At 39.3% G+C, this 15,274-nt stretch overlaps 1 protein-coding gene across 1 annotated transcript; it reads right to left on the reverse strand.

Annotated features, from left to right (window-relative positions):
* Positions 1–3,101: 3,101 nt before the first annotated feature.
* On the reverse strand, positions 3,102–10,081 carry LOC119737715. The gene is made up of 2 exons (XM_038212263.1): positions 9,265–10,081; positions 3,102–7,363 (listed from the first exon to the last, which is right to left on the reverse strand). Exon 2 carries the CDS (start codon positions 7,303–7,305, stop codon positions 5,845–5,847), a length of 1,461 nt encoding a protein of 486 aa, XP_038068191.1. The 5' UTR covers positions 7,306–7,363; positions 9,265–10,081; the 3' UTR covers positions 3,102–5,844.
* Positions 10,082–15,274: the final 5,193 nt, after the last annotated feature.

The raw sequence follows: 15,274 nt of genomic DNA on the forward strand, positions 1-15,274 counted from the left end.
CCGCATTTAAGCTAGGAGGATGTGGTCTGTAAAAATAAAACTGAACTTGCTATGTGACCTTTTAATTGTGACCAATTTAACATTTTCAGGCTATTTCACAACTTGACCTCAGATGACCTTTGTCCTTGGTACGTGACACTTGACATTATTATATGTAGGTTGCCATGTTGCATCTATGACCCAAGTTTGTTTTAATTGGACTTTTTACTTTTGAAAGACACCAATTTAACATTTTCAGCCTCTTTTTACAACTTGACCTCAGATGACCCTCGACCTTGGTGTGTGACCTTTGACATCATCATCAAATGAAGGTTGCCATGTTGCATCTAGTTTAACTCAAAATTTGGTTCCAATTTGATTTCAACATTTCAACTGAGACCAATTGTACATTTTCAGGCTATTTTACTTGACCTCAGATGACCTTTAAATGTGAAAGCGAATAGCGGTAGTGATTGTCTAACATTAATTTAACCATAATATAGGTTTTGAAGAGCACTCCCAAGGAAAGATGGTGTCCAACCCCCCCCCCCCCACCTCACACGCCGCTGTGTACACATGTTGTTTTCGCAATCAATGAAAACATTTTGAGTTGAAGGCAGATGTGTTTACGTCCTCACACATATGACACATAATTCAATAATTCGCTTTCTATCAAGTAATCAGAACAACTTAGTAAAACTTGTCATATATGAACAAGATTTTGAAAAATCTTGCATCAATGTTGAAAAGGTTGATAAAAAATACAACTATTTTGGAGCAACATCTTTTGAACAAGGTGAAAGAATCATATATGATTAAATAACTATATTGGTTACATAAAAACTAAGGTCTAACAAAAGGCTATAGAAATCTAAGTATTTTGTGCAACTTAAAAAAGACATTCAATAATACTTTAAAAAATTTAAACATGAACATGCATCAGAACAATCAAATTAAAGTTTAACCATGTTATGCTGACACTAACATTGTTTTAAATACTCTAACACCTACAAAATGTGAAACCTGTCAGAATTTTCAAAATTGGTAAAAGAAATGCTGAATACACAGAAGTTGCCAAAACAAAACTATTAATACTAAATTAAAACATACTCTATTAATTATAGCACTACCATATACTATAAAAGGAAACTACAAAATAAGGCTGATGATACATTTTATAGAATTATAATGGTAAAAAAAACAACATAGTTATTTTCTTAAAGTTACAAAAAACTGTAAAATGGCAAGCAATGGAAATTTAAAATGCATACGTGTACACATTAACTTTTTTTAAAACAAAAGATTCACTTTGCAGAACAATGGTTTGATTCTGTGGTAGTATACAATTGACTCCTGTTATTTGTTTAAGCATTTTTTGGGTGGGATCAATGATTTTACTTTTATAGAAATACTTTCCATAATTTGCACAAAGCATTCGAAAAAATGACTACAAATAAAATGTGGTCTGTTCAAAGGAGCAACTCTCAATGCAGTGTGCAACCAAGATACAAGAGGACAATTTTTTTTCTGCAGTACATCATGGGATGTAATGTCAACAACAACCACCACCACCAAATAGTAGATCATGCAAAATGGTGTTAATTTTGCTAATTCGAAACACAGAATCAGCATTTCAAACTAGATTTTAGCTCTGCAAATTGTACACTAAATGAAATTTTGCAAGGCTTCTGAATACTTTTGTGTGTGAGGAACTGCATGTGCATGTACATTGTAATAAAACACATGCAACAGCAAGGAAGGGGTGGACAATGCACGGTTGAGATTGGAGGGAAATGAGAAACCTCGAAACAATTTGCAGAGGGTTTGAGGGTAATTACTGAAGGCATGTAGAGATACATGTTTGTATACATTTCCTTAAAGTTAATACTTAAATACCAATTTATTTTGGAGAGTATAAACTTTATATATCTTAACGATAAAACATCAGGAATTTAGTATTTCAAAAGGAATTCTTTAAAAATCCTAGCAAAATCTTGAAATTGGGGAAAATCCTAACAAAATTCCTGAAAAATCAGGAAAAATCCTGACAAAAAATCCCGAAATCAAGAAAAATCCCAACAAAATTCCGGAAATCAGGAAAAATCCTGACCAAAAACCTTAAATCAGGGAAAAATCCCGAAAAAATTTTTAAATCTGGAAAAATACTGACAACCTGACAAATAGGCCTAATCCTTAAATCAGGAAAAGTCTCAACAAAACATCATGAAGTCAGGAAAAATCCTGACAACAAAATCCATTAAATCCAGATAAAAAATTGTGAAATCAGGAAAAGTCCTGAAAAAATATCCTGAAATCAGGAACATTGATACAAATCTCAATCGACAATGAAAATCAAAAAGTGGTCCAAGGTTGAAGCTTGACTAATGATAGGTGTTGCACAAGTTTCCACATTTTCAAACTTCACAAATTTTTGAAATCTTTTTATCATGTTTTCAGTGTTTGGTATAAAAGGTTCACAAAATAGTATCACAAGGAAATTCTGATTAATCAGGTAAAAAAAATTACTAAACTGAACAATATTAAGTACGTGTTCATGTTGAAAAATAAATACAAAAATAAACTCCTAGAAAATGTGGCTGATATCAACCCGACCTCTTTTGGTCCCTTTTGCTCAGGCAAGAAAGTTAAATCTTTTAACAGTAGAGGCACACAGTAACTTTATAACTAAACAATTTCGTATAGTATTTGTGCATTCAGTTAGATCAAGTACGTGCATTCCTTCAAGGTGGGCAAGTTTGATTTTTTAAAAACCGGGCAACAATTTTGTTTCAGCTATTTTGTATATATGAAGTAAGCTGTCCACACACTTTGACAGTACAAACTCTTTAAAAATACATGTATTGAAACTTTTGCTTTATTAGAATTGTGAATAACAAAATCAATGGAAAGATTGATTGGAATGTTCTTATTATACAAGAAACTTTCCTTTATACTATTTTTTTTTTTTACAAAATGATATTCACATTGTTAACCTTATCATCAACATGTGAAAATAAAGACAATTGTCACAGGTTTATCTCAAGCATTGTCTGAGGACCTATGTCGGTTCGTTGTAAATGACGGAACTTTGCTCAGAATAAAAATCACACAGATAGCAGAAATTAAAGTTGGTCCTTTCCTCTAGAAATTCACTCTGTTATTATATCATCAACACATCATAAATCGTCAATGTCAACAGTGATTGGTCAAGAATCAATTATAAAGGAATCATCAAAATCCAAAATATCATACGTGTGACTTTTCAGTGGTGTAACGATTCAAAACAACAATGCAACAAAAGTTAATTTGGAAAAGACCAAGAATATCAAAGGATATGAAAACAATATGCAAAATCTCAGATCATCTGCATCCAAAGAAAAGAATTTGCAAAGTACTCAAGGTCAACAAACTTCAAATTTGGTGAAAGTCAAAAGTCAACAAGTATGCATAGGTTCAGCATGAATAAATACAAACAAGCGCAATGAAGTCAAACCACTGAAACATCAACACGAAGAATAGCAAACATCAATGAATACATCAATAAAATACAACAAGGAATTTTATACAATAGTATGATTATAAGATCTTAGCTGGGTTCAAAGCGTCGCGTTGGAACTCGTCTTGATTTGCCGATGCGATGTCGTACTTGGATGGGGTCCAGGTAGAGCAGCAGCGTCCAGGCGAAGTCCAGCGAACGGTGGTCCAGACGGAGAAGGGTGGTGGTGAGAAGCAGGAACAGGCCGGGCGAAGAATCGAACCGGGTCGACTCCTCAAAGCGTGACCTGGGGACTCCGTGTTCTGATCAACAAAGCACGTTTGCAAATGATGCGAGGGAAAGTGTTAGGAACGTTTCTCACGAGAAAATGACTTAGTGAAGTCCGCAATCGTTCCTAGGCTAACTTATCAAAAGTGCTAAGAGTAGCACTCTAAGATATTCTCGCATCGAGGTCTTCTTCGCTTCTTATTTAGAACCAACTTTGTATTAAAATTACTAACTACAAAAAACATTAAAAACTGAGATTACAAATAGTATTAAGTAAGCCAAAATAGTCTAAAAACTAATAAAAGACTAAAGTTTATGGTGTTCACCCAGAACATTATTCTAAGTCAGAAACAAGAATCGGAACAAGGAAGTGTTTTGTACATATGCATGCTTGAGACATGAGATTGGTCGTGTGGGGGGCAAAGGGCATGATTGCTCATATATCCTCAACCGCAACCGGTCGTAAGACACACTAACTTAATGGAATGGGATGCGTGAAAAACCTTAAACCAGTGATCATCTCGAACCATTTTTGGGCCGAGATTAGAACACTGGCTAAATAACTTGTGCACAATACATCAGAGTTATGAGCATTGTCCATGAAAATAAAAGTTTCACAACGGCTCATGATCACTTGGACATGCACTCAATGTTTTAGCCAAAAAGACAGTGTGGGTGTGGGCACTGACCCTACTCAAGGTCAATTAGGGATACAATTACACAAGACACTCAGTCCCATGTCCGTGGTAACAGACTAGTAAGAAATAGCACAGGTGGTTAAGATCAGAACAGAATCATAGTGGTACACAATGAATGAGGGATGGAAATAAACGGCCTCATCAAGAGTTTGCTTAAAATCATGAACTGAAAATACTTCAACATAAGATTACAAGGAAATATAGAATACACGAATAACACTTGAAACTAAAATGCAGAATTATCAAGTACAAGTTATATACAACTATCTAACTGACCGAGGCAGTTATTCTGAAATCAGGCAAGGATTCGGGTTACATGAAAATTGGTCAAAAACTTACGATCAATTCAGTGATAAAAACCTACATCGTATAACGGTAATGATAAGAATTGGAAAGTGAATAAAAGGATTATAGAGCAAATATCTACACTAAAATATACATACAGCATACATAGTGAATCAAAATTTGGCAATCATATTATTAATGGCTGCAACTCATGCTGGGTGTGAAGCTGTCTCGAAATTATCCATAGGCGGGACAATTCTTATACTATCACAATCATCAAAATTATATACAAGTGGATTATACAGAAATAAGAAAAACATCGGCTTACCTGATCAACAAAGCACGTTTGCAAATGATGCGAGGGAAAGTGTTAGGAACGTCTCTCACGAGAAAATGACTTAGTGAAGTCCGCAATCGTTCCTAAGCTAACTTATCAAAAGTGCTAAGGGTAGCACTCTAAGATATTCTCGCATCGAGGTCTTCTTCGCTTCTGAAGAATTGAGGTGGAGCAGGGGTTTAAAAGCCCCTACTGATCACGCGCTCGGACAGGTTTGGGAAAACTTTCCAATTGGTCAAAAAGCTAAAATAATGATATCATCTTCGGAAAAGCCAATCAGAAAAGGAGTAGTGGGCTAACATTCTTGAGGGAACGTGGCCAGCTTGGGATTGACCAATCTGGTCCTCCTTTTATGACTCAATGGTCAACGTGATCGAACTTCCTTGAATTGAAAAAATGGACACTGCGAACTTTGGAAGGAAAAACTTAGATTCGTGGAGTGACGCAATGTCTTAGATGTCCTTCTGAACAGGACGTGGTCAGCGCGGAGGAGGCCCGCTTACTAAGAATTCCAACCACACACCGTGGGAAAGGGACAAACAACTTGTCGGACCAAATTTTAAAATGGTTCCTAATTTAACAGGGTCCGACACAATTAAGCTGCATCTTTTATGATGTGGCATACACTTGTAACTGTAACCAAAAAAAAAAAAAAAAAAAATGGAGGGCACATAAATCCTATTCTTGATGTCTTCATTCTTCAAGTCATTTCTTTCAATCAGTGAAAGTCCCGGAGATTGTTGCCCAAGGACTTTAATTGGTGTGGACTGTCTTGTCACTCCTCATTTGGTCTTTTTGGGAATGCCTGGGCACTTACTCTTCTTGGGAAAGCCAATGACCAGTGCTGACTGCAGGTACAGACTTTCAACTTCACCTCCCTCAGTCCAGTTGCCGCAGTACCTACCTACTCTGGTATTTTCACTGATCAAGACATGCTCCCTGCTCCATTCTTTGACAAACAGTACCGAACTGGAGAAGACACGTTCAGGCTTGGGACCCTTGTTATTCATGTAGTCCACGAGTTCTTGGCTGAAGGCGAAAACGTCGCGCTGATCGTCACATTCAGAGATATCATGTGTGTCCCTCACCTTTTCATGAACAAGAACTGTTAACAGGCAGCACGTCAAGCCCCTGGCTGCCAGACCGTCATAGAGGATCTGATCGCAGCCTTTGAGGTTGCCAGCTGCCAGGGCCGCCATCGTGTATTTGTGCTGAAGGAAAATGCCAAAGTACCCGAAAGTGGCAGAGTCAAAGACCTTACCATCCGAGACAACATTTCGGACAGCGGAGGCAATGCCATTCAGTGTTGGCTCATTGTCGGCTTCAAGCATGGGGCCCGAGGAGAAACTCTCACTTTGGCACAACCCAGATCCACTAACATAAGATGCTCGGTCCTGTTTGATGATGTTATAGGTGATGGTGATGCGACTACCTTCCTCAACAGGCAGGATTTCATGGACGCAGTCCGAGTAGAAGGCTGCCCACTGAATCTTTGACTGATCATCAGACAGGCTTGCAAAGAGGAACTCCTCCTTTGTCCCTTTATGCTCGACTGTCAGGGCTCCTCCAGTGTGTTTGCAGGGCAGGCACACAACCACCGTCCCAATCATCTGAGCTGCATCAACAGGCGTATCAACGTGTGCATTGAAGAAGCCACCTTTGCCGTACACATTCAGCTTGTAGCACTGGAGAACAACATCTTTCCCATTTGCAAGACTCTTGCTCACCTTCTCCCTGATGACACTCAGAAACTGTGGGGTGCAGTCGACCAGACCCTGCGGGGAGGCTTCTAGCTTTGTTTTGTCACCAGGCTTGGGCTTTTGATGAGACTTCCTGGCAAACTGGAACTTAGCAGCTTCGCACTCAGACGCCAAGCGCACACTGGGATTATACACCGTCTCCCCCTTCTTGAGGTCTCCGTAGGGAGAAGGCGTGCAGAACTCCAGAAGGCTGTCAACAGTGAGACTAGTGATTTGCCATCCTAGCGGATTGGTGGCATCTTCTTTCACCTTCAGTCTGGTGTGAGCATCAGCATGGCTCAACTTGATCCAGCCACCACAGCAAAAGGTTCTCCGCTGCCCCAGCATCTTGAGGTTATCAAGAAGGTTTTGGACACTTCTCCGTTCCACCATGATGTCGTCTAGGAATTCCCCAAGTAGCTCTCCGCGCCGAGCAATGTTCCACCAGGTGCTCAACTTGACCTTTTTCTTGGCCTCTTCATAGTCAGCAAGAACTTCAGCCATGACTGGACTTTGTAGTGTGTTTGAAGTAACAGCAGCAATAGAACCCAGACGGATACAACTGAAAAACAACAGAATGACAAAAAAAATGTCATGACATTTTTGGGCCGAGATTAGAACACTGGCTAAATAACTTGTGCACAATACATCAGAGTTATGAGTATTGTCCATGCACATGTTTGATAAACGATTGGGGAACAGTCCTCTAATTTATGTTACATATGCCCCCCCCCCCCCCACCCACCCCCCAAAAAAATTGTGTGTTTATAGCAACAACCTAAAAAGTGTCATCCAAGTAGATAGGTACATGTGGGGAAATAATTTTATTTTGCAAGTTTTGTATGCTTGTCGGTCAGCCTTTTAATATTAACTTTGTTTATTTAAGGATACCTTCAATGATATTCAGAATTCTGTTTGATGACCTTGTTTTTAATAGATTCATTTTTCGCACAGGGAATACATTACATGTATTTTAAAAATGTAGAGCCTACTTAAGTTTTCATTTTTGGCCAAATGTGGCGATAACAAGTTTGACGTTGGCATTTTAGCTGGAAATAATCCAGGTGGGTTGCATTATCATAAACACACAATTTTTTTTGGGGGGGGGGGGGGAAGGGGGCCACAGAAACAGCCAACCTCTTTTTGCAAACCACTTCCATCCTTTTCTCTCACGTCCCCACGGCTCCAACATATAGCTCGAAATAACGTCACCATGTCAATTTTGTGTAAATTACAAAGCTACCTCTCCAACCCCCCTCCCCCACTCCCAAATAACCACAAGCGCATGCTAAGTTATAATCTTGTGTACCTCCTGTCAGCGCACGTACATGTTTTGTTTCAACACACAACTGGAATACAATGAAGCAACACACTGTTTAAACTAGTTCAAACATGGTTTAAATGACCAACTCAAAGGACAGTGACCAGAGACACCAGAGCATCGATCTTTTGCCCTGCTTTCTACAAACCAGAAATGTATGCTCATTAACACTTTCTAGCCCCCATGCCATCTCGTTAGTAATATTATAATATGCAGACCCAAATTCCTGGATCGACGGAAAGATTCCCATATCTGGCCATTTCCCTTCAGTGACCTAATAATAATATCACCATCAGCATCAGAAAGTGCCCTGAAAAGTTTAACTTAGCAGGGAAAATATTGAAGTAATTTACCAAGAACACACTTAGAAATTTTCAGACCAGTCTCATACTCGGTTTGTGCACAGGGTGACAAGTGATGGCCAGATATATGGAATATTTCCCTAGTTTCCGTTCATGAACATGCAGCAATCACATGGAGCAATGATGCACTGAGCACGTGTAAAGGAGCAGAAAATAACTTAAAGGGAATATACAACATTTGCAAACATCGAAAAATAAAACTACCAAGTTTTTGCGAAATACCTTAATAGGATGTTGGTAAATGACAGTCTAAAGCATCCTGTAAAATTATGGCACCTGGTATACTGTCATTTTCAAGAAAAGTGGTATTTTTGTATCAATTTCCAACGCTGATCGGCCGATCAGCGTTGGAAACAACTGGCTTTTTTTTTCAAATACTGGCCCCAATTGACCATTGCACTTGTTTGCAATCGATTACAAACCTATGAACGGGTACGAGCCAGCTAGACTGGTTCCCTGACCTTACAATTCCCAAATGTATGTAAACTGCTCTGTTTCTTCTTATATGGAGTCAGGGAACCAGACTACAGGAAAATGATCGTTTTTCTTGGTTTTTATAGCATTTTCGAACCCAAAACCTCCAAAAAGTTAGTGTAACTATATTTGCTTTATATTTCAAACCCCCCAATTCCATCCATTTCTGAAAATTACAGCAAAAGCAAATGATGTATATTCCCTTTAAAGGTTTTCCCTAGTTAAAGACGGGTAGCAGATCTAAAACTAGGGAAAAATTTTAAGTTATTTTCTGCTCCTTTACACACGCTATGCAAGCTTTCTCACTCAGTTTCAGAAGTGTGTCACACCATGAGTCTGTTATGGCTCCATGTCTCACCAATCCCACATGTACTTGGAAGTCGATGGGATCCGGTCAGCCCGGCTGCTATAGGTTCAGATCACCTTGTCAGCAGGTAGGTAGGTAATTGCGTCGTGCACCCACAGTCCACACAGGAATCGGTTAGTCGACTCTAGCCGACTCGCCCCACACAGGAATCGATTCGTCAATCGTGAGTCCAATCCACACAGGATTCTTGAACTCAGTTGTCCACTAAGGACCTCTGACCTTGACCTCATGAAGTTCCCCACAGGGAAAAAGCCAGTTTGCAGGATAAACTGGCTTTTAAATCATTGGGCCACGCCCTGGTACACACAGTACCACTGTATATACATGTACTTGTACATGTACTCCCACAGGACTGCACACAGTGAAGTCTAGAATAGCAGTGCCCTGGGGAATGCACATGGCATCCAAGACCTAACAAAATTACTCAACCAAAGCATTAATTTGCATACTGCATTTGCATAAGAAAGATTTAGCTCTGCTGCACACTCTTGGTAGCCTCAATTCTGGATGGGGGAGAATTAAATTAACTTGTGCTAAAATAAATGTATAAGTGAAAATCCCATAATTAATTACTTGAATAAACACAATGATAAATACAAAAATTGAAACATTATTTAAAAATATAAATCACACTTTGTGACAAAGTGTATCTCTTCTCATTTTATAGTTTTGATTATCATCAAAACTTTCCTTACCTCGATTTCAGTTGGTTGAAAGCAGTGAACTTAAGGCAAGCCCGAGTTCGATGGACACTTGGTAGGAGGGCCACCAATAGCATGAATGATACTTCGCGAGTTTGCGGTGTTTAATAACAACTCAGTCCAAAGTAGGCTACTTCTTGTATTGTAAATAGCTGCCTTGTCTGGTTGTGTGCATGTGTGATGTGCACTACTGTAAAACGCGCGCTTCTATGGAACGCCAAAGAGGCATTAAGTGATCATCGAACCGGTGATACACTTTTGCAATCGGTGATGCATATTCATGATCGGTGATGGACTTTCGCGATCGGTGATGGACTTTTACTGGTGATGTATATTCACGATCGGTGATGGACTTTCGCAATCGGTGATGGACTTTCACTGGTGATGCATATTCACGATCGGTGATGGACTTTCGCAATCGGTGATGGACTTTTACTGGTGATGCAGTCACGATCGGTGATGGACTTTCGCGACCGGTGATCAACTTTGCAATCGGTGATGGACTTTTGCAATTGGTGATGGACTTTTGCGACCGATGATCAACGACCCATCACCGATTGCAAAATCCATCATCGATCGCCAAAGTGCATCAGTTATTGAACGTGCATGCCGCTGTGGCTTAGGGTTTCTCGTGTTACCCCTGACGGTGATATTTGTTTACGGTGTTTTTGTGTTGAAAGTGTCTTTCTCATATGTGAACTGCATTTTTTTTTAAATTAATGTGCGTAAAATGTTTGTGGTGTATGCCGCTGTGGCTTTGGGCTTTGGTGCTGCCCATATTGCAACCGGTAAATGCCCAATCGATGGTATCCGGAATAAAAACACTCCTCTGTGGATGTGGCATAAACTCAATGATCTGTTTTTATCCAATAAATGGTAAAAAGGTTTTTGCACCTGATGATTGATGGGTGGGCCATCGGAGACAGCATATGGCGGGGTTATTGGGGGGCCTGACCAGGCATCTAGGGGGCACAGGAATGCAATCACATCATCATCATCATCATCATAAATCCATCTAATAGCCAATGTTGGTATAGATATGTGGGGCCTCTGGTCACTTAAGCACACTTAAGCGAGCACAAGTCATGATGGACAGTACACAGAGGAACTTTCCTTGCAAATGTTTTTCCACCACCACCCCTTACATCTGCCAGTTATAGTGCTCCAAGGTTTCAAGAGACTATACAAATTACAAGGATTAAAATGTTCGCTATTTTTAGGATACAGACAGCCTGCTCCTCATATTTATGGGGCAAATGAAACCATTCAATCCCTTGTTTTTCTATTTTGTTAGGCTAATTTGATACTTGCCGTAGCGATCTCACTGTGTCACGAGGCTATGATGTTTTCCTGACTGAATGTACATCTGTGGGAAGCTATTTTTTGTTATTTAAGTTTAATTTGCATTTTTTGTCATTTATTGCCACATATATCTCATTTTCATATAGGCCTACATGTATTTCATTTATTGTCAAGCATATTGTGTATGCCGTGGCTTTGAGTCTCCGCTGTTGCCCACTACGGTTTGGTGTTGCCGTTATTAATATAACCATAACAATTGATAAGTCGACCGGTTTTCCCTATCATTGGTAATGTGGCTATAAAACACAACGATTTGTGCGTCGCCAGAAATTTTTGGCAGAGGGGCAAAACATTTTTCTCCCCGAAATACCTGGATTTTTCCAGCATATTCACGATTTATCATTTCTCGAGGGTGGGCATTTTTCAAACAGTATTACTTCGCACCCCTTTTTCTGTCTTCTTCCCCCATCTTTTTTTTTTTTTTGGGGGGGGGGGGGGGGCTTTTCCGGGGGGGGGTGCCCCCGTGCTCCCCCCCCCCCTTGTGACGCCCATGGGTGATGGTCTTTCACGATCGGTGATCAACCTTGCATGGACTTTTGCTATCGGTGCAGAGGTTTTTTTTATATTATCAAAGTAAGTGGGTGAAAATATCCCAGGCTACCCCCCCCCCCCCAAAAAAACCCCACTTTCTTCAACTTAAATATGCTGTGATTTCTGGGCGACGGAGGCTGCCGGCGTCATGGGCAGACTAAGCTTTGTTTAGGTTGTCGGTACATAGGTAACTGTTGCGGTTGTACTCCTATTGGTAAATGTTAGTGTGTTTTTATTTATACATTATTCAATATTTTCCTTTGATAACTCCGATGTTTAAAAAGACTGCGCACACCGGTGAATAATTTATTATTCATTAGTTAAAGAATAATGTAACCAATTGGGTTAAATAGCGAATGTCTGTTCTGTTTGTGCACTATACAATTGACAAGGCCACTTGCTCGAAAAGATCTCGGAAGTTGCGGCTCGATTGTAGACCGTTGTAGCCTATACATCATGTACATGATGCAGGTATGTTCTTAAAATTGAAAAGGATTCCATTATTTTGCTGAACGTCAGTTGGTGCATGGAACGCGTTTGCATGTGGAACACCCAATTTGTGAGCCCCCATGTAAAAATGATTGACCTCGATCGTGCCCCAATTCCACGACTGCAAAAAAATGGTAGCTGGTAAGTGGAGACCTGAAGCACGTGTTGTTGCGAGGGCTAAAGGACTATATGATTGATCGCCAAAGAAGACATGGCTGGCACAAACCATAGAGCTAGCTCTGTTTCCCACAGTGGTCTTAGCAGATTGAGTACCATGCTGCATTACAAAAATGTACACATCGAATCATTGCTCTTTGGAAAAAACAATGATAATATTTTCTAATCTTAAAAATGATTAATCTAAATTTAACTCTTATCAAACACACACACACCATGGTTCGAAAATTACATCGGTTACGTGGAAGTAAAATTTATCAGATTTTCGCGAATGGTATTAAAAAAAAACAGAAGAGCAAAATAAAGGCTCTGCGCATCTGCAATTAAATTTAACTTGCTCCAGAGCAAGGAACATAGATAAGTATAATACGTGCAAAATGATTACGACGCAACACACAGATGCGACGGTCGTGAAAGACCATCACCGTTTCGGTGATCACATTAAATGCCTCTTTGGCGTTCCTGTTTCGCCAAAAGCGGCATTTAATCGGTGATGGACTTTCGCAATCGGTGATGGTCTTTCGCGATCGGTGATCAAAGCTGCGATGGCCAGTCGTTGAGTAAAAGTCCATCACCGATTGCGAAAGTCCATCACCGATCGTGAATATGCATCACCAGTAAAAGTCCATCACCGATTGCGAAAGTCCATCACCGATCGTGAATATGCATCACCGATTGCAAAAGTGTATCACCGATTCGATGATCACATTAAATGCCTCGTTGGCGTTCCATACGCTTCCAACTCCAGGCACACGTGCACATCATGCTGATAGCATGCAGGTACGTGCATGTACATGAGAACGTACACATGCACCCGGGTACGTGACCATTCGATCACGTTGACAGAGGGCAGCAATGTTACAAGTCCCTGGATACGCGTTCAGACTGAAACGAAACTTCTACTTTATTTTCTGAGAAACAGTTGGAATGATAATATGCTTTGCTAAGCACTCGTTTATCCTCTTATCTGCTTCATTGGCCCTAACCACAAGGCCCAAGGGAATATCTCTTAATCTCAGTGGAGCTGGGGAGAGGGGTGGGACAGCTAAATGGAAGGGTGGGGTAATGGAAGTGGTGGTGGGCGGCGAGGGTGGAAATTGAAACGTTGTTACTGTTATCGGTTTGGTAATAGTTGCTTGCATTTAGCAGCCTTCTCTGAGGGGTTTGGTTTAACTTTTATTAACTCAAAACAAGGCACGAACAATAAAATTAGTCAGATGAATTTTTTTGGGCGCCGCTGTGTACACATGTTGTTTTCATAATCAATTAAAATACTTTGAATTGAAGGCAGATTATGTGTAGACATCCTCACACATATGACACATACATGTACTTCATTAATTCACTTTTATCAGTACAACTTAGTAAAACTTGTCAAAGATGAACAAGATTTTAGAACAATCATGCATCAATGTTAAAAAGGTGGAGGACAAATACTAACTCATTTTGAAGCAAAATGTTTTGAACAAGGTAAAAAGACTGAATCATGCTGATTAAATATCTATATAGTTTACATAAAGACTATAAGGTCTAACAAAAGGCTATAGAAATCTACTTATGTTGTGCAACTTAAAACTAGGCATGCAATAATACTTTCAAAGATTTAAATATGAATACATCAGAATAATCAAATTTAAAGTTTAACCATGTGTCATGTTGACGCTAACATCACTTTAAATACTCTCACACCTACAAAATGTAAAACCTGTCAGAATTTTCAAAATTGGTCAAACAAATTTATGCCATGCTGATTATGAGGGCTGAGTTCTTGCAAAACCCTAAACAAAATGCCAAATACACAAAAGTTGCCAAAAGAAAATGATAAATGCTAAATTAAAACAAAAACTATTGTAGCACTACCACATATACTATAAAATGAAACTACAATTAAAATAAGGCTGATACATTTAATAGAATTAAAACAATGATTACAAAAATTATGCATTCTCTCAAAGTTACAAGAAACTGTAAAATATGGCAAGCAAGGGAAATTTAAAATGCATACATGTACATGTTAATTTTTTTAAAACAAAAGATTCACTTTGCAGATTTATGGTTTGATTCTGTGGTAGTATACAATTGATTCCTGTTATTTGTTTACGCATTTTTGGGGGTAGGATCAATGATTTTACTTTTATAGAAAAACTATGTATAATTTGCACAAAGCATTCTATCCATCTGTACGAAAAAATGACTACAAATATAATTTGGTCAGTTCAAACATCAAAGGAGCAACTCCCAATTAGGCCATCAGCCTGGGGTTTGGTCATCCGCAGTGTCAAATCAGGGCATAAATGATCATAGTGCGCATGCGCAAGGTATACCGCCCCAAGAGTGGTAACAAGTATTTTGATGGACATTTTTAAAAAAGGGTGATAACACCCAAAAAGCTGCCACCGCTGCAATGCTATCACATATTTTCCAACTCTGGAGGTGTACACCTTGCCAAAAATTGCTGTGACGATTATTCCCCTCATTTGATACCGGTGGCCAAAATTTCGGACTGAGGCTGATGGCCTAAATACATTGTGTGACCAAGATACAGAACCGTGAGTTTTTTTCTGCAGTACATCATGTAATGTCAACAACTTTTAGTAGATCATTTAAAATGCAGTTAAACTTGCAAGCATCACAAACTCAGCAGTTCAAACTGGACTTGGCTCTGCAAATTGTGCAAAATGATTGCTGC

This window comes from Patiria miniata, unplaced genomic scaffold (genome assembly GCF_015706575.1).
Source record: "Patiria miniata isolate m_02_andy unplaced genomic scaffold, ASM1570657v1 HiC_scaffold_3, whole genome shotgun sequence".
Classification (NCBI taxonomy): Eukaryota; Metazoa; Echinodermata; class Asteroidea; order Valvatida; family Asterinidae; genus Patiria; species Patiria miniata.